This window comes from Ambystoma mexicanum, chromosome 6q (genome assembly GCF_040938575.1).
Source record: "Ambystoma mexicanum isolate Mex_15411 chromosome 6q, UKY_AmexF1_1, whole genome shotgun sequence".
Lineage (NCBI taxonomy): Eukaryota > Metazoa > Chordata > Amphibia > Caudata > Ambystomatidae > Ambystoma > Ambystoma mexicanum.
Window position 1 is genome coordinate 1,600,404,178 of NC_090937.1, and position 24,155 is coordinate 1,600,428,332.

General features: G+C 43.5%; 1 protein-coding gene across 2 annotated transcripts in view; it reads right to left on the reverse strand.

Annotated features, from left to right (window-relative positions):
• LOC138516885 (uncharacterized) overlaps positions 1 to 24,155 on the reverse strand; it is a 308,582-nt gene that overhangs the window by 240,517 nt on the left and 43,910 nt on the right. The window contains exon 2 of one of the 2 annotated variants that reach the window (XM_069632335.1): positions 18,739 to 18,795. In XM_069632335.1, coding sequence (XP_069488436.1) covers positions 18,739 to 18,795 — 57 coding nt within the window. Of the gene's footprint in view, positions 1 to 18,732; positions 18,796 to 24,155 lie in introns of both variants that reach the window. The other variant, XM_069632334.1, reaches the window with a different exon arrangement.

Sequence of the window (24,155 nt, forward strand, 5' to 3'; positions counted from 1 at the left end):
ACTTGACCGCTACTGGGTTTACTATGGTAGTGATGGAATAGGGACCAAGGTATCTTGGGTTGAATGTGCGTGGCCCTTTTAGAGATAGATATTTGGTGGATAACCAGACTTGATCCCCTACTTGATAGTGAGGGGCTTCCTTCCGATGTTGATCTGCTCCTTTCTTGTATTGTTCTTTAGCCCTTTGAAGGTGAGAAACAGCTTCCTTAAAGGCTTGGGTGATTGTAGAATGCAGGTAGTCTACTGCTGGTGTTTCAAGATCTTGGAGGGGATCCAACTCCGAGGTTCGAGGGTGACTTCCGTACAAAAGAAAAAACGGGGTTTTCCCAGTTCCCGAATGGACAGAGTTATTGTAGGCATACTCGGCTATCCAAAGGATATCTTTCCAAGTTTTTTCAGTTTGTTGCAGCATGCAGCGTAAATACTGTTCCAGAGTTTGATTGGTCCTCTCGGTTTGTCCGTCGGTCTGAGGGTGGTGACTGGTCGATAGTCTCACATCAATTTGAGCCGACCGACAGCAACTTCGCCAAAAATGAGAAATAAATTGACTACCTCGATCCGAAATTAGAACCGAAGGAAAACCGTGCAGTCGGACGATGTTTTCGAGAAATTCTCGGGCCAGAGTTGCTGCTGTTGGCAAGCCTTTGAGCGGAATGAAATGCGCCATCTTGGAGAATAAGTCCATGATTACTAGAATCATATTGTATCCGGAGCATGGAGGTAGATCGGTGATGAAGTCCATAGAAAGCGTATGCCAAGGGCGAGGTGGGATGTCAATAGGGCGTAAGAGGCCTGCTGGTCTTTCCTTTTGACTCTTGTTTTGGGCGCATACTCCACAGGACATTATAAAGTCTCTGATATCTTTTTTCCAAGACGGCCACCAGAAGTAGCGCTTGATCTTTTCTGAGGTCTTGGCTATACCGGGATGACCTTCCATTAAAGAGTCGTGATAACAAGAGATTACTTTTTTCTGTAAATCTGTGCTGGGTAGGTATAATCGTTCTTGGAAATACAATAAGTTGTCCTTTACTGCAAAGTCCTTTCCCTGCAGATGCCAATTCTGTATGTCTGCTGGAGTTACAAGTTGCCTGGCTTTATCCCTAACTTCCTCTATGGATTCTGTGGCGATTACACCCAGAATTCTTTGTTCGGGAATGATTGGTACAGGTTTAGGGTTGACCAAGTGTTCTTCCACTCCCATCCGAGAAAGGGCATCGGCTTTACCGTTCTTTGTACCAGGTCGATAGGTAATTATGAAGTCAAACTCGGCAAAGAATAATGCCCAACGGAGTTGTCTAGAGGATTGGGCTTTTGCGGTCTTCAAATATTGCAGGTTTCGGTGATCCGTAATCACAGTAACGGTGTGTCGGGCCCCCAGCAGATAATGCCGCCAAGCCTTAAAGGCAGACTTGATAGCCAGAAGTTCCTTGTCAGTAATCGTGTAATTGATTTCAGGAGGCGAGAATTTGCGGGACCAAAATGCCACGGGATGCAACTGATTGGTTACCGGGTCCTTTTGTGATAGAACTGCCCCCATGGCAAGGCTTGAAGCATCAGTTTCCACGATGTAGGGGAGTTCGGGGCGAGGGTGTTTTAAGATTGGTGCAGAGATAAATTTAGTCTTCAAATCCTGGAAAGCTTGTTCCGCCTCGGTAGACCATTCAAAACGTTTGTTTTTCTTTAACAAGGCAGTGATGGGCTGGACTATTCGAGAGAATTCGGGGATAAACCTGCGGTAAAAGTTAGCGAAGCCTAACATGCTTTGCACACCTTTTACGGAGGATGGTGATGGCCATTTGAGAACTGCATCGACCTTCTTTGAATCCATACGCACTCCGCCAGGTGATAATATGAATCCCAAGAATTCAACTTCAGTCACGTTGAAAACACATTTTTCCAACTTAGCGAAACGTTTGTGTTGACGCAATCTTTCGAGGACCATTTTCACGTGTTTCCGATGTTCAGATTCCGATGAAGAATAAACGAGGATGTCGTCAATGTAAACAACAACACATACATCTATGAGCTCTCTGAGGACATCGTTCATAAAATTTTGAAAGGCGGCTGGGGCATTGCAAAGTCCGAAGGGCATGACCTGATATTCAAATAGCCCATACTTGGTGCGGAAGGCCGTCTTCCATTCATCGCCCTCTTTTACTCGTACCAAGTGGTAAGCTCCTCTAAGATCCAGCTTTGTATATATGCATGCTTTTCTGACTTGGTCCAGGAGTTCAGGGATCAAAGGTAACGGATATCTATTCTTAACGGTGATCTGGTTCAGGGAGCGATAATCGATACAAGTTCTAAGGTCTCCTTCCTTTTTTGGAACGAAGAACAAAGCTGAAGAAGCAGGGGACTTGGAAGGACGAATAAACCCATTTGCCAGGTATTGATCCAGGTATTGTCGAAGGTGAAGGTTCTCAGGCTCGGTGAGGGCATAAATTCTACTACAAGGAGGAGTAGATCCAGGTATCAGGTCTATCTGGCAGTCATAAGACCTATGAGGAGGTAGAGAGTTAGCCTGATCCTTCCGGAAAACATCTTGGTATTCTAGGTATTCGGGAGGTAACTGGGGAGTCTCTGAAGAAATTGCGGCCAGTGCAACACCAGGTGGAGGGTGACAAGTAGAGACACATTCTGGAAACTGGACCGTTCTTGCTCGCCAATCGATCAGAGGATTGTGTTTCTCTAACCAAGGTATTCCTAGAATAATCTGAAACTGAGGGGCCTTGATCACATCGAACACGATCTTCTCATGGTGTCCATCTTGACTTACTAGCGTCACCTCTTGAGTGGTATACGTTACTGGCCCGGAGGCTATCTCCGTACCATCCACCGTAGTAATGACGTCCTTTACAGCCTTGGGACAAAGAGTTAGATTCATCCTCAAAACCATTTCATGATCCACATAATTGCCGATGGCACCGCTGTCGACGTAAGCTTCAATTGCATGTAATCGATCCGGATTATCAGGGCTAATGAGGACCATAGGTATCACGAAATGCGAGGTCACGGAACTGGTTTTCACGCTCGGCAAGAGGACCTCTATTCTTGTCGGGCGAGGTCGTTTCCCTGCTCAGAGTTTGTAACTTTGGTAACTGCAGCTCCTACTGCCTTCTTGGCAGGTTTCACCGGACAGTCTCGAAGAAAGTGCCCTGAGTTTCCGCAATATAGGCATAATTGCAACTGTTTCCTCCTTTCCCGCTCCCTTTGTGTTAGTGGACCTTTCAGACCCCCTATTTGCATGGGTTCCCCGGAGTCTACTCCTTTGGAAGGAGTTGGCGGTTTGGAAAATACTCGAGCATCAAACTTGGAACGATCGGCCTTCCTGTTCTGCAGCCTGTGATCTATTTGAACGACCAAGTCTATATAATCCGAACAGTCTTGTGGGGGATTCACTACTTGGGCTAAAACGTCTTTGAGCTCTCCACGTAGACCTCTATAAAACAGCGTAATCCTTTTGTCCTCAGGCCATTGAGTTTCCACTATTAGTCTATTGAAAGATGCAATATAAGCCAAAAGGTCTTGATTACCCTGTCGCAACGAAAGAAGCTCATTGTCCAAGGCCTGCCCCTGTGAATGTCTTGCGAACAGTTTTTTCATACTAAGCTGAAAGGCTTGAAAATCATGGAGAACCGGATCATCTTGATTAACTAGAGGGATCGACCAGTCTGCCGCATTGCCACTAAGGTACGAAAGTACAAAAGCTACTTTTGCTTGATCAGTTGGAAAGGCTGCTGGCCGGCATAAGAAGTGCAACCGGCACTGATTGATAAATACTGCAAACCTCTTTGGGTCACCAGAAAATCGTTCGGGCGGAGCCAGAGGTACATTCCCAGGTAGGTTGATCTGCACTGGATTCATAGAGGATGTTGAAGGAAGATTTGCCCTTGATGCGGGTAACGGGGTCTGTCCGGCTTGTGACTGTAGCACTTGTCTAGCAAGATTGTCTGTTCTCTCCTTGAAAATAATTAGTTCCCTTCTTAGAGCATTCGTTTCCTGACGAGCTGCATGCACTTCTGCCCTTAGTTCCCCAAGTAACCGGGCTAGGGGGTCAGTATCCGAGGTTTCCATAGCGCCTGGGCGAGAGTTTTGCGGTAGGCTTTGCGTTCTGTAACGCTCACCTGATTCTCGCAGAGGCGCCGGTCTTGACTGGGCGACTACCGTATCTTCAAAGGTGATGTGTAGCACCCGGTTGGCTCTTTGGGCTGGACCTCTGTGCACTGTATGCCTGACGTGTAGAGTAAGATGTCTTAGGTAAGTGAATGCCGAGCTCTCCATCTGCCTCAGGGCAGGGTGCTGTAACCAGTTTCTTCACTGGATAGGTAGCGCAGGCCTCTTGACTTCAGAGGACTGCTGTCCGTCGTTTACTGCACGAACGGTAAGTTTCGAGTCATTCAAATGTCTTTAAAGTCTTTAGTAATGATGTCTCTTGTTTTGCAAGGTTCCGGCGATGGCGGATGACGGGCTGAAGTGAGTTGAAGATGGAGCCCGTGTGATGAATAGAAGCGCCTGGAAGCACGTAAGTAAGCGCTTGTTGCCTGCTTCACTATGCGCTCTAACTGTCTTTTTATTTTGCAGGTACGAGTTCGGAGCGGCTGCAGGGTGCCGGAATACCCACTGGATTAGATGTGGAAAGGAGTAATGGCACGTGAGTATTAAAGTTCCCCAATGTCTTTAAACGCACCTTGTTTTGTCTTTCAGATGCGGGATGCAGCGCCGAAGGCCTCCGGAGCGTGCGAAGAGTTGGTAAACTTTTGTCTTTCAGATGCCGGAATGCAGTGTGAAGACCTCCGGAGCGCACGAAGAGTAGGTAAGCCTTTGCCTTTCAGATGCCGGAATGCTAACCTGCTCTTTCTTGTCTTTATAGGTGTTGCTGAAGACTGGATTCAGGATGGTAAGCCTTTGCCTTTCAGATGCCGGAATGCTAACCTGTTCTTTCTTGTCTTTATAGGTGTTGCTGAAGACTGGATTCAGGATGGTAAGCCTTTTTCCTTAGGCCCAGGACCGGATGCAGAAGACACGATGAGCGTTCTGCTGCAGAGGTTGCAGAATAACGCAAAGCAAGATTCATCCACCGGGTGTGGTTTAAATAGCCTCCTGTAGTGCTTAGGTGTCTCCTTCCACAGCCACGCCCAAGTAAGAAAAGAGTTCCTGGTAAGAAAAGAGTTCCTGCCTTCCAGAAGAGTTCCAGTGTTCTGAATCTAGGGAGTGGCTCCAGCCCCACCCAACAGGAAAAGTAGTACCAAACAGAAGAGGATCAGAGGCTCAACTGGCAGGCAAGTAAGCAGCATGGTCTGCTGAAGGTAAGTCCACCCAAGCATTATGAGCCCGGCGCTTCCAGCGCTGGGACTGGGCATATTTATGAGCCTGGTGCCACTGGCGCCAGGACTGGGTCCAAAAGGTCCCAATTGGGACTGGTTGGCACTCGGAACCTGGGTTATGGATCTGCTTCCAAGGGAGTTGGGAAAACCCTGACCTTTTGGAAGCAGAGATCATGACACTTAGAACAAGAGTATTCTGCGTGTGTCCTTGGGGTTGTTGTCTTAGTCTTCTTTTTCTCTGCCTTTCACTCCGGGATCCTGAAGTCTATCTGTAGGGAAAGGTCCATGAGGGCCTGGAAGGAACTCGGACGGGCTACTCTGGCTAGCTCGTCTTTTACCTCATCATTCAAACCCCTTCGGAATAGAGTGAAACTGGCTTCTTGAGACCAATCGGCTTCCTTAGCTAACTGCTTGAAGCGAGTCACGTAAGTGAGCATATCCTGAGTCCCTTGCTGGAATTCAAGAAGTCTTTTTTGTGCACTGTAGACAAGTTCTGGTCGATCAAACATGGCCTTAAGGGCTTCTACAAAACTATCATAATTATCCAAGAGCGGATCTCCCGAATTAATAAAGGGAGTCGCCCATGTTAAGGCATTGCCCGTGAGGTGAGATATCATGAATCCGACCTTATCTTGTGGCGTGGAAAAATAGTAGGGTTTGAAAGTGAAGTGCACTATGCAGGAATCAAGGAAGTAACGTAAGGACTTGGAGGATCCATCATATTTGTCCACTACACCCCCTACCAGGGCGCTTTCTTTGACCGCGGAATCCCGAGACAGGTCAAGCTGTTTTAAAGCTGCATTTTCGGCCTTGAGGTTTTGGACCTCTGTGGTTAATTCTTGCATGCCTCTCATGAGGTCTTGAACTGCAGCCTCCATGTCTGCTTCTGTATCAGGTTTTAGGCGTCTCAATCTGTCACAAGCTTCTCTCTTTCTCACCTGTTTTTCTTTGCTTGTGGTCTTCTTGGATGCGACTTCCTTCTTCCTCACTGTCCGAGACTTGTACAGGTTGCAGCGCGAGTCTTCGGGTTCCAGCGTGGTAGCCGGCAACCTAAGCCGGATAGCGTTCAGTATCCAGGAATATAGCCACGAATCCAGTAAGGAGGAGGAGCAATGACTTACGCTCATGTTAGAACCCTCGGTACGAGCGTAAGACGGGATCCGGGATGAGGAATAAGGCTAGCGGGCAAGGTAAGAATCTGGAGGGGGGGTTCCAAGAAGGGAGAAAAAAAGATAAGAAAAGAACTGGCGATAGCACAGTGAACGGACTCGAAAAATACGTCTAGCAACTCCAAGCAGTTGCATTAAGACGCACAGAGCCGCGGGGGCCTGCCTGTTTTCTAGGAAGCAGAGTGTTGCGCGCAACGGCCATCTTGAGGAATCACTGAGTTTATGCCGCGATGCATCATGGACCACGAAGTCCAGAAGGGCCGAATTCGGTGGTTTATGACAATTTGAATGTTTCCACCTCTTCAATCTTAGTAGGACCCAGGTGCCATGTGAGTACGTTTTATGTTTTTTTTCCTTTGTGAAGTTGCATGATTTTTGTCTTCTTGCGATTTATCTCCGTGTAGTTTAGATCTACATATCTCTGGAGACTGTCCAACTGGCGCTGGAGGCCGATTACCGTCTGGTCGAGCAATATAATATCGTCAGCGTAGAGTAGTCTTGTCACCTTCAATTTGACAATTGTTGGGGGAAAAGATCTGATGAGTGGTTCAAATTCAGGGTTGTCTGAGATGTAAAAGTTATATATGGCAGGGGCTAAAGCACATCCCTGCTTTACCCGTCTCAAGGTTGGTATTGCTGATGTTAATAGACATGCCTGGTTTAGGCGCATTCTTATTGTGGTCTCACAATGTAGTGCGACTAAGGGCTACATTATGTCCTGCTGACAATCCCTGTCAGAACGTTTTTGCCACAGTAGCTCTCTGTTGAACCGGTCAAAAGCCTGGACCAGGTCACCAAATGCTATATATATCTTTCTTCAGTGTTGATTAGTTTGAGCTTTGAGGATGCCTAATAGCTTAATGTTCGCTGATGTTCCTACTTTTTTGATGAATCCTGTCTGGAATGGATCCAACCAGGCATTTTCGGTTATCCTATTCAAGAATCTTGTCAACAGGAAAGTGCCAAAGATTTTCCCTATCACGTCTAACAGCATGATAGGTCGATAATTTCTAGGGTCTTCCTTATTTCCTTTCTTAAATATCGGCACTATCATGGCTGTCTTCCATGATGCTGGTATTAAGTGTTGTTGGGATACTTTTCATAGTACTGTATAGATAAAGAGAGCCCAGTCGAGCATTTGATAAGTCAGGCCGTCAGGACCTGGAGCTCTTGAGGAGTTCTGTATTTGGTTTAGAATGTTTTTGATCCCATGTTTGAGTTTCCTTACCCTTATTGCTTTTGATGTTGTGGTGCTGTCGTTTGGACCCTGGAAAAGCATTGAAAAGGGTTCCTTCCATGTTTCGTCGTTGACATAATTTTTCTTAGTACCCTAAGCATTTCTTCTGAGTCCTGCTGTAGCAATGTTGTTCTTTGGCTGGCTACCCAAGCTTTATAGATTTTACTAACATCCTGTGCTTGTTGCTTCGTGTCTCACAATTTGACTTGGCTGCTGCTCTTTTGATTCGTCTAAGCTCTCTTCATTTGTCGACCAAAGGTTTGTCATAAGTATGTCAACCTTGTTGATGTGTTTTGTCACCGCCTATTTCTTTCACACTAAAGTGGTCCAAGAGTGACCTGTAGTCCACGTCTAAGTTCTCTGTGTTTTGGCCTTTCGGATCCGTCTTGACGGCCGTAATCTTCAGTTAAGATCTTGATGTCTTTACTCTTAGTTCAAAGGTGGTTAGTGCTGTTTTCTTCAACCTCCACTCTCATTACTTGGGTTGCTGGTTTGAGGCTGGTCATCAGTACAGCCATTAGCAGGTTGTGGTCCCCATTGTGAGTTTTGATGATCTCAAATCTTTTGATGTACTGACAGAGCTCCCTGGATACATATATGTAGTCAGGATTTGCTGATTGATCCCCTCTTTCCCAAGTTGGTATTATTGATTTTACATCGGGGTTCGTCAGTTCCAGGGCAAACATGTCTCTGGAGTACATCAAGGCCGAGGTTTCCTCTTGTTTCTTGTGTAGTATTTGGTCAATGGTTTCTCGATTTTGATGATTTGTTTAGACAAGTAGCATTCAGATCTCCACAGGTTAGCATATAGTCCACATCGGTGGTTGCAAGTGCTTCATCGATTATGCTTGTGGCAATCTCGATGAAACTGGCATTAGTGATCGCCTGTGGGTGCAGTTGTCCAGTTACCCAAAAGGGCAAGTAATAGTAAATCTGGGAAGAGGACTTTCAGAACCGACATTCCCGATCCTGCTCCAAAGGCGAGCAACAATCCTGAAGTGGGGCAGACTTTAGGGCCTCATGAGGCCGGCGCTGCCGTCAGATCGTATCCATCTTGGTATGGTTTTCTTGTCAACCATGTCTCCTGGAGAGAAATTATGTCAAAGGATCCTAGGTTAACGTCACTGGGTGGAGTCAGGTGACTTAAACCCCTGGTGTTCCATGAGGCAATAGTTAAGTTTGTCTCCTTACGGCTTGAGAAAGCCACATGTGGCCCTGTCACGTTTTCTTGGTAGTGTAGTGTTGATGGCTATGCTGTCTGTGATTTTGCTAGGGCCTTTGTGACCCTTTTCCAATTTTTTGGGGACTCCTTCTCAGGGTCTGGAACTAGGCCGATGTCAGTAGCTGTATTTTGGTTTTCTTCTCTGTTTGATTTAAAGGTCACCGTTAGGGCAATCCCTGGTCCATTAGGGATCCTACCCACTTTGTTAGCTTTTCCTCACTTGCACTTAGTTTTTGTGCCCTTTGTATGTTAGCTGCTTCTTTGGCGATTACTTCACGTTCATTGACGGGACCGATGTTCTTCTTTTGAAGTGGGCAAGCAGGATTAAGCAGGGTTATTGAGGTCAAGTCGAAGCATAGGATACGCAGGCTGTCTGTTGCCTCTGATAACATTCCTTTTACTACAGAAGACGTGATGTGTAAGTATACACTGTCGTTTGTGTGTTTCTCTCTGAATTCTATGATTTGTATTACTTCTGTAATGATTTGACGTAAATTCGGTACACAGTGCAATCACTGAAGAACTTTTTTTCTGTCAAGGATCAATTTCTCCTTTTTACCTAGAATTCTTTCCAGTTCAAAGGTTCTATGGATTTGTTCAGTTAGTTTGGGCTCTTGTGACCCCTTACTCTCCATTACGTTTTTCGAGTTGTTTGAATAGTTCTCAGTTCTTGGGGCCCTGCTGTCCCTCTCTTCGTCTGTGTGATGAGTGGGTTTGTCCCTTTGATTTGTGGGAAATACCTTGTCTCTTCTCCTGTTCCTAATTTGGTTTTCAGGGCTCCATGGTCGGTTTTTGATGGATTTAGATATGTATTTGCAATCTTTGAATGGGTGATCTCTCTGTCACTCGTACCGCCAAGTATTCTTTTGTGCTGAAGGCACATGTTTTTTTTGGTGCATTCTTTCTCTTTTTTCAGAGAGAGTTAGGAATACTGGGGACTTCTGATCGTCTTTCTGTTTTGGGGATTGTTCTGTCATCTCCGAGTAGATAAGTGTATGTTGATCTTGTTTTCTTGCTGCCAGCTGTGGGAGGTCTGATTCGCAGTTCTCAATGGAGTATTGGGATAAATCCATCAGATCCACTGAAATATTCTCTTCCTCTGGAGTTGACAGTAATATAATTCTAGCTGGCTCAGGTTTCTCAGGTCCTACAAGTAAGGGAGCCCCTGGCTTCTTCATTCCTGTTTTAAAAGTTCTTGGTAAAGGTTGTAGGGTTTTTAAGCTCTCCAGGTTGTTTTTTGTTCTGTCTTTCCCCGCCTCAATTTTTCTGGTTTTTTGGTCAGTGATCTTTATGGGTACTTCCCCTCAGTTGTCCTTTTTAGGTTTTTCAAAAATTGAATACTCTTTGTCCGACATGTCTTGTCTTGTTACCAATTTTGATTTATTAGTAGGCTGAGTGATTGGTGACTTTTCTATTAGGAAACTCTCTTTGCTTGGAGTCGACACAGCCATTGGGCCTTTTATTTGCCCTTTCTTTGTCCTGGTTTGGGATTGATGTTAATTCATCTATTTTGCCGTTTGGAATCATGTTTTCACTCACTGATGTCTCGCCGTAGTTTCTTTGTGATGGTTTTACACTTGAAAACTTTGATAACTCCAATGTTTGATCAGTTTGGTCTGTTGGATTTACACGGATGACCACACATGAGGCTTTGTCCATTGGAGTTCTTTCAAGTTCTGTCGTCTGGGTTCCCTGGTCTTCTTTGTTTCCTTTTTGAGGGTCTTGTGTCTTAGTTACGTATCCTTCCAGGAACACCAATTTGGTATGCATCATAGCAATGATAGTTGTCTGGTCCTTCAAGGTCTCATTGATGGATTCGTTGAGTTTTGAAAACGGTTCTAGGGGGATTGTTACTGTGGTCATAATTGATAAAAGGTCTGATTTACTTGTAGAGTAATAGTTTTTTTGGTCTATTGGTTTTTTTGAGGTTCTCTTTTTTCTTGCTGAAGCTCTGCACAGTGTCTCATTGGTATCAAAGGCCTGTTCCATCCATGGTCTCCCAGAAGACTCTGTGGTATCCAAATGGTTGTCTCCCCCTACCCTAATTGGGTCATCTTGGCTCCTATTGGAATCAGGTTGCTCAAGAGGTTCTGGCGATACTAGCATAGTAGTCCGACTTGTGTTAAGGCTCCCACCGCTCAGGGCTGGATTCGGTCCTGGAATATGGAGCTATTTTTCTTTGTTTACAGTCACAGCTGATGTTTCAGATAGGCTCCTTCCTGGGTTCACTTCTTTTATGTGAATCGGGGTGTCTAAGCTGTACCTAGGGTCAATTTCAACAGTGGGTCCATGTTGTGGCCTCACTAGTTTGTCTTGAGCCCAGAAGTCTTGAGGCCTTGGGCGAGATCATTCGCTAAGAGGTGAGTTCTCGAGGCCATTCTTATCTCTCTCTACAGGCTTATTGCTGTGTTTGTTCACCATCTCATATTGTACTATTATTTCTTGGGTCGTTAAACCCATTTTTGAGGTTGCTGGGGGTGCCACTTTGGCTGTTAGCCCCTTGTTATGACCGTTCGATGAGGTAAGTTGACCTATGGAATTTGAGTCACTCTGTTTGTCATTAGAGAAAGTTTGTCCCAGGGAGCTTACGCAGCGGTCCATATGGTCTGTGACACCTTCAAGAAGCTCTGTATCTGATATTTTGACCGCAGCGTTGGTTTGCTGCACTTGGTGAACCTCCTTACTCCACTCCTCTTCCTTGTTTCAGTGTTGAATGGGGTCGGGGGGTGGGGGGGCGCACATGAGTCTCAGTACTGACTGTCTCAGCATTATATAAGGGAGAGGAACAGGTATGTGATTGGGGGTCAACAATTAGTGGAGATTCTGTATCCACATTATAATAGGCCATATAAGAAAGGGGAAAATGTAAATGGGTACTACCGGAGAAATATGGGTAAAGACTTGTTTTGATCCCCTGGTTTCACTTCGCTTCCCCAAGGGTTGTCGTCCCCCAAACCATACTCCCACAGATAGTCACCCCCAAGGTCATAGTCAGGCAGCTTCTGCCATTCCCTGGCCACATGAGATTGGATTTTCCTTGGAGAACCAGTGACAAGTTTGTTACATTTGTCACAGTAAACACAGTAGAGAGACTAATTATAAATTGAAGTAGAACTTGGGCAAAGGACACCGATAGTTAATAGTAAGACATCATTATCAAATTCAGAAAGACTAAATTAAACTATTTTTTTTCTATAGATTTGGATTTGTTCTAATGACCCATTGATTAGAAATACGTTAATACAACAACAGTGCCACACACACACACATATTATAAAAACATAGTACATAGAAAGTACTACTTATAACAGTCAAAAAATGTTAATGTATGTGTATTTTCCATATCATATTCTACTACCAATTATATTTGCATTATTTGTGATGTGTAATACATTTTAAGGCAAGCACTGACATGTGCCCTATCACTGCTATTATTTCTTACTCCATCTCCTCCAAGTAGTGGTTCTCGAGATGGTTGTGGTGCATGAAAGAGAAACAACCATCACTCACTGCTGCCATAACAGTAGTTGCTCCTCAATTTTCTTTGCCCTCTTTAGGTTTCAGATTGGGTTTGTAAATGCACAAGAGACATTTTTGGGATCCCTGGATGCCCTGTCCATGGTCCCTTCCCTTTCTGCAAATGTTAGAGGCTTGACAAAGGCATGTAAAGTTTAACAAAGTGGAGAGAAGGACTGGAACTGGAGGTAGCACTTGCACAAAGGACACAGGTTTAATGCTAAATTCATGATCAGTCACCTTTATAGCTCCTATTATCAAAACATGTACTGAGACTGAAAGTTAAATATGGGTTTTTTTCAGATTTGTTTCCCATGACCAATGATTAGAAGTATGTTAACATAAAGAATGTTGTACAAAACATGGTATACTCAATGTACTACATACAAGGGTCACAGCATTCTTATCATGTTCTACTACTTATTCTATTTTAATTTCTTTTCAACAAAACATGATATGACCTGTCCACAATTATCAGCCCAAAACAACTTACAGACATGCCCATTCTCCACAATCCCTGAGGAACGCTATTCAGCCATTTTGCAAACCCCACTAACCATCTCAAAGTACACATTACCCATGCAGCAGGTCACCCCAGTGCCATCTTTAACCCCATACACGTACTATATTCAAAATACACTATTTGTTCACATAAACTCTTGCAACAAGCCAGGTCCACTGCCAACCTCAATCCCATATATCAGCCCTCATGGCCGTGGCCAGTGTCCAGATTGTTCTGGGCATGGCTATATCCCAAACACCACAGAATTTGGGCAATCTGTATTGTGTACATATTCAGTTTATAAAAAACCTTCTGTAGCCAAGTCCGGGGGCCCAGTCAGATTCACAGATATATATATATATAATACATTAAAAAAAATCTAAATTCATAGGTTTCTCAGCTTTTGCATTTTAATAAGCAGAATTCTACAGCAGTAGTCAATGACTGGGGTACCTGGTGCTTACCTCGATCCCTAGATCGCTGGGTGGGAGGATAACTCAGGAGCAACGCGTTTGTCTTGGAACCAAACAAGACAGAGCAACACAGATCCAGGTCCCAGACTGAAGAGGCTAGCCTCCGAAAATCAAGCGTGCCAACTCAGTCATCCAATTTGAATTGGGGGGGAGGACCATGGCTGACGATACTGGCGCTGAAGACAATCTTAGCTGGTGCGGTATAGATATGATGTGCAGGCTCCAGGAAAATTCGATATCAGGAAGATTGTTTTGCAGTGAAAAGGAAGATTGTCCTGGCTCCACAGCCTCTGCTGCCCAGTATTAGAGGAACGCTGCATGCTACCCTGCCACCCTGCACCAGTACCGAGTGCCTTTTGGCGGGGGAGAGTAACACTGGGTGGTTCTTGTGCATTGAGCAATACTGAGCAATTTTGACTGGACTGAGAGGAAAGGTGCTGGCTACTATTGATCTGAGGTGAGATCTTGGCGTTGCAGTCCCGACTCGGGATGCAAGGCAGCAAGTGCAAACCACACTCTGCCATGGTGGCCTGGCATGGGGCAGTCTCTGCTGGTACCTGAAAAAATCTGGACGCTCATGTGTGTGCCGGCTCTATTTTGCTAATGCATATATATACACTTGGAGTGGGGAGATTAGTGGTCTTCTGTGGTCCTTGGTGGAACTTGGAAGAAGAGAAGACTCCACAAAACTGGTTTCCTGTCCACAAAAGACAAGTGAGCTCTGTGTTCCTTCCCTTTGTCTCACCCCCCCACTCAGTCACCGTAATGTATGCTCTTCACAGCTTATCAAAACATCGCAGTCAAACTGTACATGAGCCAATGCTCAAAATGGCCCAAAATACACCCCTACCTTATTCACCCATTTTTGAACCATTGCGGGAGGAAATAAACCCTGTCCCGAAGCCCAATGACTTGTCAACTGACAAGCGGGCAAAAATTCCAAGTGCTTTGTACGACCCGACACTAATTAAAAGTCGGGTCTTTGAGGAAAAGGTTGTGAAGGGAGCCGTCCTATAGATTCAGCAAGCAGGAGGACTGGGAGTTCAAGAGTCCCCGTCGGAATCCAAACTTGCAGTTTGAGACAAGCCCTGCTACCCAAGGCTAGCGTTCTCCCCCTCTTTCTATACTGGTGAAGAGAGGGAGGACTCAGAAGATTCAATCACTTCCTATGAAACAACACCAATGTCAAGATCTAGGTCCATGCAGTCTCCCACTTCTATTGACATCAGTACAGTTTTGAATGATACTGCACAAACCACCCTACTTTCCCTAAATCAGGTGATCACCAACTTTTCTTCCCTCTACAAGGATACTGAAATTGAGGTCAGTATGCACACTTTAACATTGACCTCTATTCAAAACAAGTTGGACACTTTGATAAAAAAAAATTGGATCAAAAGGAATTTATATATAACAGCTCACAAGATGGAAACGCTGACTTGACACAGGCCATATTGATGCTGCAAAATGCTGCCCGCAGCCAATGATGCCTGTGGAACTCACGGTGTAGGTGGGAGGTCAAGAAACTAGGTCGCAATCCAGCTTGAGAACAACAAACAATAATGGGGATCCTGAAATAACTAGTGCTCCCACATTGTCCAAATAAACTGGGAAAAAGTCCTGTGTAAAACAAAAAACTGAGAAAAACTCTACCTAAAAATCAAAGAACATGACAAGAAAAGCTAAATCTGGTCTATCCTGACAAATGTTTTTAAAAAATCTCACTATTTTGTAAAGCTAGCAAAAAATAAGATGTCCACAACAAAGTGGCCCCTCGGGGTCTTAACTCCAAACACACTGTGATCATTGATAACTTCTCTGAGGAGGAAGAGGTTTTCCAAGTTGCTTCCCAGGACATAGTTGTCAAAAGGATGAAACATCATGGAACAGTCGTAGCAACCACATGCTACAATCCACTCCATGCAGTTATCAAAGTCAACTGAATGTATCAAGCAATCAAAGTCTCATTCTGTTTGCATGCAATACGAAACGCCTAAAGTGACCATAGAGGTAACAAAAGTCACATCACGTGCAATGACACCTAATGTAGCTTTAAAAGTAAAAATGTCTAAATCCACTGGGAATCAGATCTGGAAGATCAGAGGAAATGGTCCATCAACTTAGGTTTGATAACACCACTGGTTATAAGTATCCTTGGAGACCGTAGAAATTAGGCCTTCATTCCAATCTGCCCAGTCTAGCAGTTAGCCATGGGTAACTGGCAGCGATGGAGGCAACGTAGGTATTATTCCAACATCCCCACTACATGACACTTTGCCCGCAACCCAGAGTGAAACATCCAGTGGTAAGCGCACTTCTACCAACATTGAACCAAGCGTTTTGAACCTGGTTAAGACTGTTTATCAATCAATGGGTTTGGATTCAGGACAATTAGTACATTCAACAACCAACCCAACCCTTTGCCCAATATTACCAATTCAGCAAGCAGCCTGGGTGAATCGCATGCAGGTCCAAGTGCTTTTTGTACAGGTTCAGGGGTCACCCAAAGTAGGCTGACATCGAGCCTCCCCTGTATTGAACCTGGAAATCCGCATATACATTCAATCGATATGAATGCCTTTGACTATCTGTACCAAAAACTGTACCCCGAGGGAACAGAATCACGGGTACGCTCCCATTATAAGTCCCCACCAAGATAAGATCTATATTGAGAAGAGCAAAGGGCCCAGATAATTAAATGATTTCTTGGGGTAGCAAAGACAAAGTAGGACCTAGATTCTTCCAAACCACGTTAGCCACTGCTACTGATAATTATTTGCATTAGAAAACAAGTCATCGTGTAACAAATTTCCATAACACACTAATCATTATAGGGAATATAAATCTTACTCCACGGCAAGGGTGTCTAGGGGAACTGAGTCTAAATACAATCTCCATAGGTGGTTGGACGACACAAAATCTAGTAACCGTGGGAAAGTCTATAGTGAGCAGAATTCACCTTTGGAGTACCCTGATTTTAACATCCTGATTGAATGTATTTTTTTCAGAATGGGTAGAACCCTGCTCTTAAATAGATCTGGGGGCTCACACTGTTCTCAGGAATATTCAATCTTAAAGCAATCTCAAGAAAGGACATTACTAGGGTGTCCTTCGCAGAGTGTGGAAGAACTGACAGGGTGACCATTTCCTTTACATCAAAGGCACTCTTTAAAACAGTAATGAGGGAGGCTGTCATTCTGGGGAATGCAGGATTCACTTTAACACCATGCAAAGCGCCAGCCTCATTTTATAAAGATTCGGGTAAGATCAACTGAACACCAATACATAAGAAGAGAGAAGTACACAACTCATGTGCAGGTGCACAACGACCAAATCCAACATATAGACCTGATCCACTAAAAGCAAATGATCCCGCAGGTACTTACTTATTGGTCATTGTTAGCTGGTATGCTTAATAAACCAAGCATCACCAGGGAGGTCAATCACTGTCTCTAGCTATAGATACACTGAAATTTCTGTCTTGTAATTCTGGAATTGATGTCAATGTTGCGAGCTTATGACGTAGCGTGCCTTCAAGAAATTTGGCTTATCAAAAAACCTGCATCGCATGGGTACAGTGTGTGTTGTCATCCAGCCAAAAAACATTGGTTTGGTGGACCCATGACAGGCCTCATTGTACTGCTAAAACATCACTGTAATGTTAAAGCCACTACTGTTTGAGAAGGCCTATTGATTGCAGAGTTTTCTTGCAGGGTTGGCCGTATTGAGCAAGACTTCTTATTCTTTAATGTATATTGGCATGCAGGAGTTTCTGACTTGGATATCTTTTTGAATGATGTGTCTGACTATGTACTAGTGTGGAGGGGAAGTCACATAGCCGGTTGCATAATTGTCCAGCGAGATTTGAATTCAGACTGCTTAAATACATGAAATCTAGTTGTTCAGTCGAATTCAAATAATGCAGATATTCCTAGCGAACACAGTAAAAAATAAATTAATATCTCTAATGGGGTAAAATGTGTGAAAGCGCTTGGGAACATCAGACTAAGTAAATTGAATGGACCAGTCCACGGTGATCTGGAGGGTGGTATAACCAGGCATAATGCATTTTCCTCCTCCACTCTAGATTAAGTCTTTGTGGATAGGGCTTTCTGGTAACGAGTCCTTCGAAATAAACTTGTCAAAAAAGATTTCTTGGGAGAAAAGGCTGATAAAAATATCGCACAAATGCTATATATAAAGACAAGATATTGTACATTCTCTTGTCTTCCTTTAATAAGGTATTACTTGGGGAAAGCGGCCCCGAAACTCGTATATGCAGTAGAACTACTGGGAGAATGGGCATTGGAATTCTTGGAACAACTTGAGAGTCATATTTGGCATAGAGTGTTGGTAATCCCAAACGCAGTCTCGATGGTAGCTATTCAATTTTAACTAGGTATCACATCTTTGAAAGCTAAGGGTGCCTGGCGGGTTCTTGCTTTTTACCGTAGATTTTTGATACCCATTGAAACCAAATGAAGAAAGTGAAGTTATTGGTGTTTTACAAACAAAGTTGTTAGTCAATTCTTAAATTTTGTGGCCTTACACAATCTGTATTAGGGGATAGTCCTGAACTTGTTAAAAAAAACCTTTAATGAAGATGATTGGTGCAATACAACCAGCTCAATTCATAAACTATCTAGTATTAAACAACTTTCTGATGAACACAAGTTGCTGGGTTCAGTATCTGGGCATTTAAAGATTTTCCCTTGTCTGAAAATAAGAAAGGACTTCCAAAGATTCCGATGGAATTTGTATCCCACTAGAGAGACCTTGCATTGATGGAAGACGCAAGCAAATTGTTTAAAATGTATATTTTGCAAAGGGGAAAGAACTGCGGAAACCCTTGAACATCTTGTGGTGGATTGTCCTAGCCTGCGAAGCACCAGAGCTATTCATTTTAAAAAACGACTCTCACAATATGAAAACTTGGAGTGTGATAACTTTTGATCCGCTTGTTTGCAAGGGTGCCCTATTTTAATTGCAATTGCTGTGGTTAATTTGTTGGATACTTTGGACCTCGGAGGAATCAAATCTGCAGTGTGATGTTAAAATACATTTTTAATAACTTACTTATAGGAATGGATGTGTCTAATGAATGAAATATTTTTTTAACCATGTTCTTATTTCATGTCTTTTATATGTGTTTTATCCGTCTTGTTTTATTAAGGTTCAATGTTCTTTTTTTAACCAATAAACAAGCAAACAAAAAATAGATAGTATGTGTGGCATGCATTTAAAACATGTGTATACATTTTGAGTTATGTTCCCAATTGCAGCACTTACATGTACCTTGGCTTGCTGCAGCCCCTGCTGATTCGGACCCCGGAGCTGTCTGATCCTCAGAACCTGTGAAGAAGAAACAGGAATACGAATTCAAAAGTGGGCAAAGTGTTTTCTTATACAGCACATCCAAAACAGTGTGTGGAGACCCTCGTGAACATGATGGCGGAACTGAATTAGTCCAGGTTACTAACTAGCCTGTAACCTGCATTGGCCATTCTGCATTTATCCTATGCGTTGGTTGGAAACTGCGCCTTAGCAGGGGGCCTTAATGGAAATTAAGCAATTGCTTCTGCCACATAAACCTATAGGTTGGTGGGCTGCAAACTGCATCAACGGGAAATGGAAATATTGGGATTGCATCAGCCACATGAACCAAATCGTAAATCAGATTCATCTTCTGTGCTGAAGATACACCGGGAATCCTATCTTCAGGGAATTCATCTACTGAGCTGAATATACACAGGGAATCCTCTCTTCAGGGAATTCATCTTCTGTGCTGAATATACACAGGGAATCCTCTCTTCAGGGAATTCATCTTCTGTGCTGAATATACACAGGAAATCCTATCTTCAGGGAATTCATCTTCTGTGCTGAATATACACAGGGAATCCTATCAGGGAATTAATCTTCTGTGCTGAATATACACCGGGAATCCTCTCTTCAGGGAATTCATATTCTGTGCTGAATATACACAGGGAATCCTATCTTCAGGGAATTCATCTTCTGTGCTGAATATACACAGGGAATCCTCTCTTCAGGGAATTCATCTTCTGTGCTGAATATACACAGGGAATCCTATCTTCAGGGAATTCATCTTCTGTGCTAATATACACAGGGAATCCTCTCGTCAGGGAATTCATCTTCTGTGCTGAATATACACAGGGAATCCTCTTTTCGGGGAATTCATCTTCTGTGCTGAATATACACAGTAAATCCTATCTTCAGGGAATTCATCTTCTGTGCTGAATATACTCAGGGAATCCTATCTTCAAGGAATTCATCTTCTGTGCTGAATATACACAGGGAATCCTCTGGTCAGGGAATTAATCTTTTGTGCTGAATATACACAGGGAATTCCCACGTTCAGGGAATTCATCTTCTGTGCTGAATATTCACAGGGAATCCTCTCGTCAGGGAATTCATCTTCTATGCTGAATATACACAGGGAATCCTCTCTTCGGGGAATTCATCTTCTGTGCTGAATATACACAGTAAATCCTATCTTTAGAGAACTCATTTTATGAGCTAAAATACACAGAGAATCTTAAGGCCTACAGAACACTTTTACAGTAACTGAACTGCCACCTACACACTGGAAGTCTTGTAGCCAGACTCCATACACTGTCACTTTCCAAGATAAAACCACAGCCTGAAAGGAAGATTAGGGCAGGGTCTTGTGTTAGGCGGAAACCTGTGCAGTTCCCTCTGGGACCACTGCAAAAGATTTAGGACTACAGGTGTTTGGCAGTAAACCCACTTGGTAGCAGTCTGTACCACACAGATTCACTTGGAAGCTGGGGCTGAGCAGTCAGACTTCCCTCAAGAAGAGTTAAGCAGCATGTGGAGTATACAATATAGGGCAATTCTTCACAGTAAGACAAGCAAACACGCAACAAGGCTTCAGTGTAAAGATATACAGGTATTTATTTATAACGGAACATCTATAGAAAACACTCTGGCACTATCACGGCAAACAATTCAATTACAATTACTCTACGAAGCAGAAGATCAATCCCCCTAACAATAGTTCGACAAGTCTAGGTTTTACCATGTGGGATGTTTTTACCCATGCATCCGAGCCCTACCTCAAAAACTGTGCAGTACTGGCATTAAAAACATCATGATGGCCAGAGCTTCCCAGAAAATGCCCAGGGAAAGGCATGAAGAATAGGCTGCCACCCATTTTTGCCGATGTTATGGGCACAGAAGGACACTGCCTAAAACCACCATTGGACTACCCACACCGTAGTCTGAAACCATTGGGAATGGCAATGCTGATTGCCAAAAGCAACCTAGAATTGTGGGGAATTCATTTTCTTAAATCCCAAAAATGGGTGCATTACCAGTACTCACCACTATCAGAAAGCCGGCTTTTTAAAACAACACCAGACTTTTTTTTGTGTAAAACTGAATAAATGAACCCAAAGCATGCCAAAGAAAGACTTACTGAGGGGTGGATACAATGTAAAGTTATATTCTGAAGTGACTTGAAGGTTTATAACAAGAATGGCTGAGCTGTGGATTTCAGCAGTTTAAATAAATTTGGACTGAAAGACACTAAAAAATCTAAATGTTTAAAATAAATGAGTGACCTACTTTTGAGTGTCACATAGGTTGCAATTGTTTAAATGTCATAGTTTTAAACTTATAATCAGCATTTTAGCTGCATATGTAAAAAATTGTTAGTTTATTTGAATGCAGAAAACTGGTTAACTAAAAGTGACATTAGCTGGGGCCTGGCTTAAGGAACTGAATTCTGCCCACCAGCTACCCCCGACAGGAGATGAGACTTGCACAACAGCTGTGTTCCCAGGCCTGGCTGCCTTTTGCTACTCCCACCAAAAGGGATATGACACTTCTCTGATTGAATTACCTGGGCTCTGCAGGAAATTGAACAAAGCCCTGTCCTGACTCAGGCAAATGTTTTATTATGAGGGCCGTAAAAGTGGCTTCCTCCTGGAAGGAAAGGGGAGGAGCACTGCCTGTGAGAGCAAGCTGGCTTGGCAGAACTGGAAAACCCAGAAATTCAACCTTGTGCTGGGGGGAAACCACACCCCTTTGGGGCCAGAACATAACTCTAAAAAGATGGATCATTCATAGAGCGGACTTGTGAAAATTATTTAAATGATACCATAATTCTTGTGATTTTTCTGCCCACATTTTAAGAGGTTTTTAGAACCGGTGGTATGATCTGGGGGCAAGCTAGCAGTTAAGAGGGTATTACTTAAAAGGTATGCATGTTAAAAGTCTGACACTTCATCAAGTAATGCCATACTCCTTGCGCACATGTGTATAAATTTGGGGTAATGTCCGATATTACGAAACCAGTTAAAAAGTGCAAATGTTGCCTTTCTGAATGCAAGCTCCCAGGAAGAGCAGATTTGGACAGGGTATACCTCCTGTGATATCTGATGGGTGCATGTAATTTTAAACAAATGTGTACCTGTGCAAATATGTCTTTTGGGTCAAAATATAGATTGTGTGTAATTTGACAGGGGTGGGTTCTCTGTATCATATACAGACCTCATCATGATGACACTTCATTTCATTCCCCCAATCAAGGGAAAGAGGAGGAAGTGGCCAATGACAAGTGGAGAGGGGTAGAGCCTAGTGATGCTGCACACACACCCATTTTCAAAACACATAAAAGCAGACAGTCAGGACAGATAGGGACCTTCAAATCCATTTGCTGCGGGACGCTCTGCCGGGAAAATCCATACTTTACCTCCCTCAACCTTCAGAGAGCCAACATAGAGACTTCAATCTATCCACCTTCGGAGACCAAGACTTTACTTCAGAATTTGTAGCAGAGAGGTCAACTACAAGCTAAATCCCTCTTTAGCAGGCCTCAAATCATTGCCACTATTCACAGCCAGGCGAGTTGTTTGAATTCTTTGCAAGAACCCTTGCCATTTGCCAGAGAGCAGTGTTGTATCCAGAGAGAGACCAGCTGAACCGGAGACCGCTGTATCCGGACCCACAGACCTGATCAGAACCAGAGACCCAGACCAGACCAGCAGAGTAGAGCTGACCCAGACGCTGTGCTCAGAGACCGTCCGTGGCGAGTGAAGAAAACCTGACCAGATCCGTGGCGAGGCCCATTCTATTTCTAAATATATTGTGAGTACCTAGCAGAACTGCGCAGAACCAATCTCTTAGTTAAAATAATATAATTCAATCTATTTTAATCTAACCAGAACTGTCTCCTAGAAGTTGTACCTTGTCATTTTGCAAAACTGTCACTTGTCACTTTGAATTTTAACATTCCAAATCCGAAAAGCTACCTTTATTTAATCGCTCATATTTCCGTGACCGTTGCTGGGAATCTTGGCTTTTCAACGAACCTAGAACCGCATTCCTACCCCCGATACTTTTGCCGCAATCGCGAAAAACGCACGCGCGAATTTTACCGCGATTTTAAAATTCCTCCACGTGTGAAAACAGCAGCTTCTTGCTAGAACTGTTAGAAAGTCGTTTGCAACCTGTCAATCATTCCTAGAACATTGCTAAAGTAAGCCTGAACTACTTTAAACCAACTTATCCTCAACCTGAACCTCTAGAGGGAATTAAAAGCATTTTAGCATATTTTTCACTTCATTGCCAGCACATATAAAAGCATTTTGGGCCTGTGTTTCAAACTTCTGTAGTCTAAGCTTGCTGGGGTGAACTGAATTACATTTGATTGCATTTCTGAGAACTGTGTGCTTTCCTTCCATTTCCTTGCATTGCATAAAGGGAGGAGGGGATTGCCAGAGAAAAGTGATTACATTGTTTTGTTGAAATCATATTGAGTATTTTCTGTATTGCATTTTTCATTCAACGTTACATCCATCTGAACTTATTTAAAGTATTCTCTACCACCTTATTCTTCTGTTCCTATTCACAAGTGTGCTAGTGCCAGACTATCCATTATTGATTACTGATCAGATTAAGTGTGATATCCAATTATTCATTTATTATAAGGTGTGATATATATCTATATTGTTTAAATTCTCAAATAAACCTTTTAACTTGCAAAACAGAAGTACTTCTTGGCTCAGTGGGGTCAGGGGGATTCCAAGAGAGGGGTGTTATATAGGGGTAGTCATCCAGAATGCATGAACTGGACATAAAGATATATCAATAAGGGTTTCCATTCAGTATCCCAGACTAGGCATTGACTTAGCTCTAGTGTTGAATTGAATCCTCTTACAAATTGGGGGCTCGAGCGGGATGTTTGGGTTAGATCTATCACTTGTGCAGATTAATACAGTGTGCCAGCTGACCAGATACACATATCCGGTCGGATCACCACGCTGTGTTACGCTGTAAAGCGCTCCTCAAAGGAACGCTCTAAGGAAAAGGTCTGTTTTGCAAAAATAAAATACAAACTTCTGTAAGTCAGGAAGGAACTCAAATTCCAGAATGACGACCTTGGTAGATATGAAAATAGCCAGAGAGCACTTCTTACATAAGCTATTTGTGAGAGGTGAGTGTACTCATCAGGACCAGACGGTCTGGTTGCAAGCAATCGCACCCCAGATCACGGAAACAGGGTCAGATATATGGAGAGACCAGGGTCCCTTACATGTGGCCCTGAGTGAACTATATATGTCCTCTAAGGCCAAGGATGAGCACAACAAGATTGCCAGGGTAGCGGCATATTTATATTTACATATGGGAGCCATGCAGGACAAATGTGCTGAAGGCCAAGATCTGGCGAG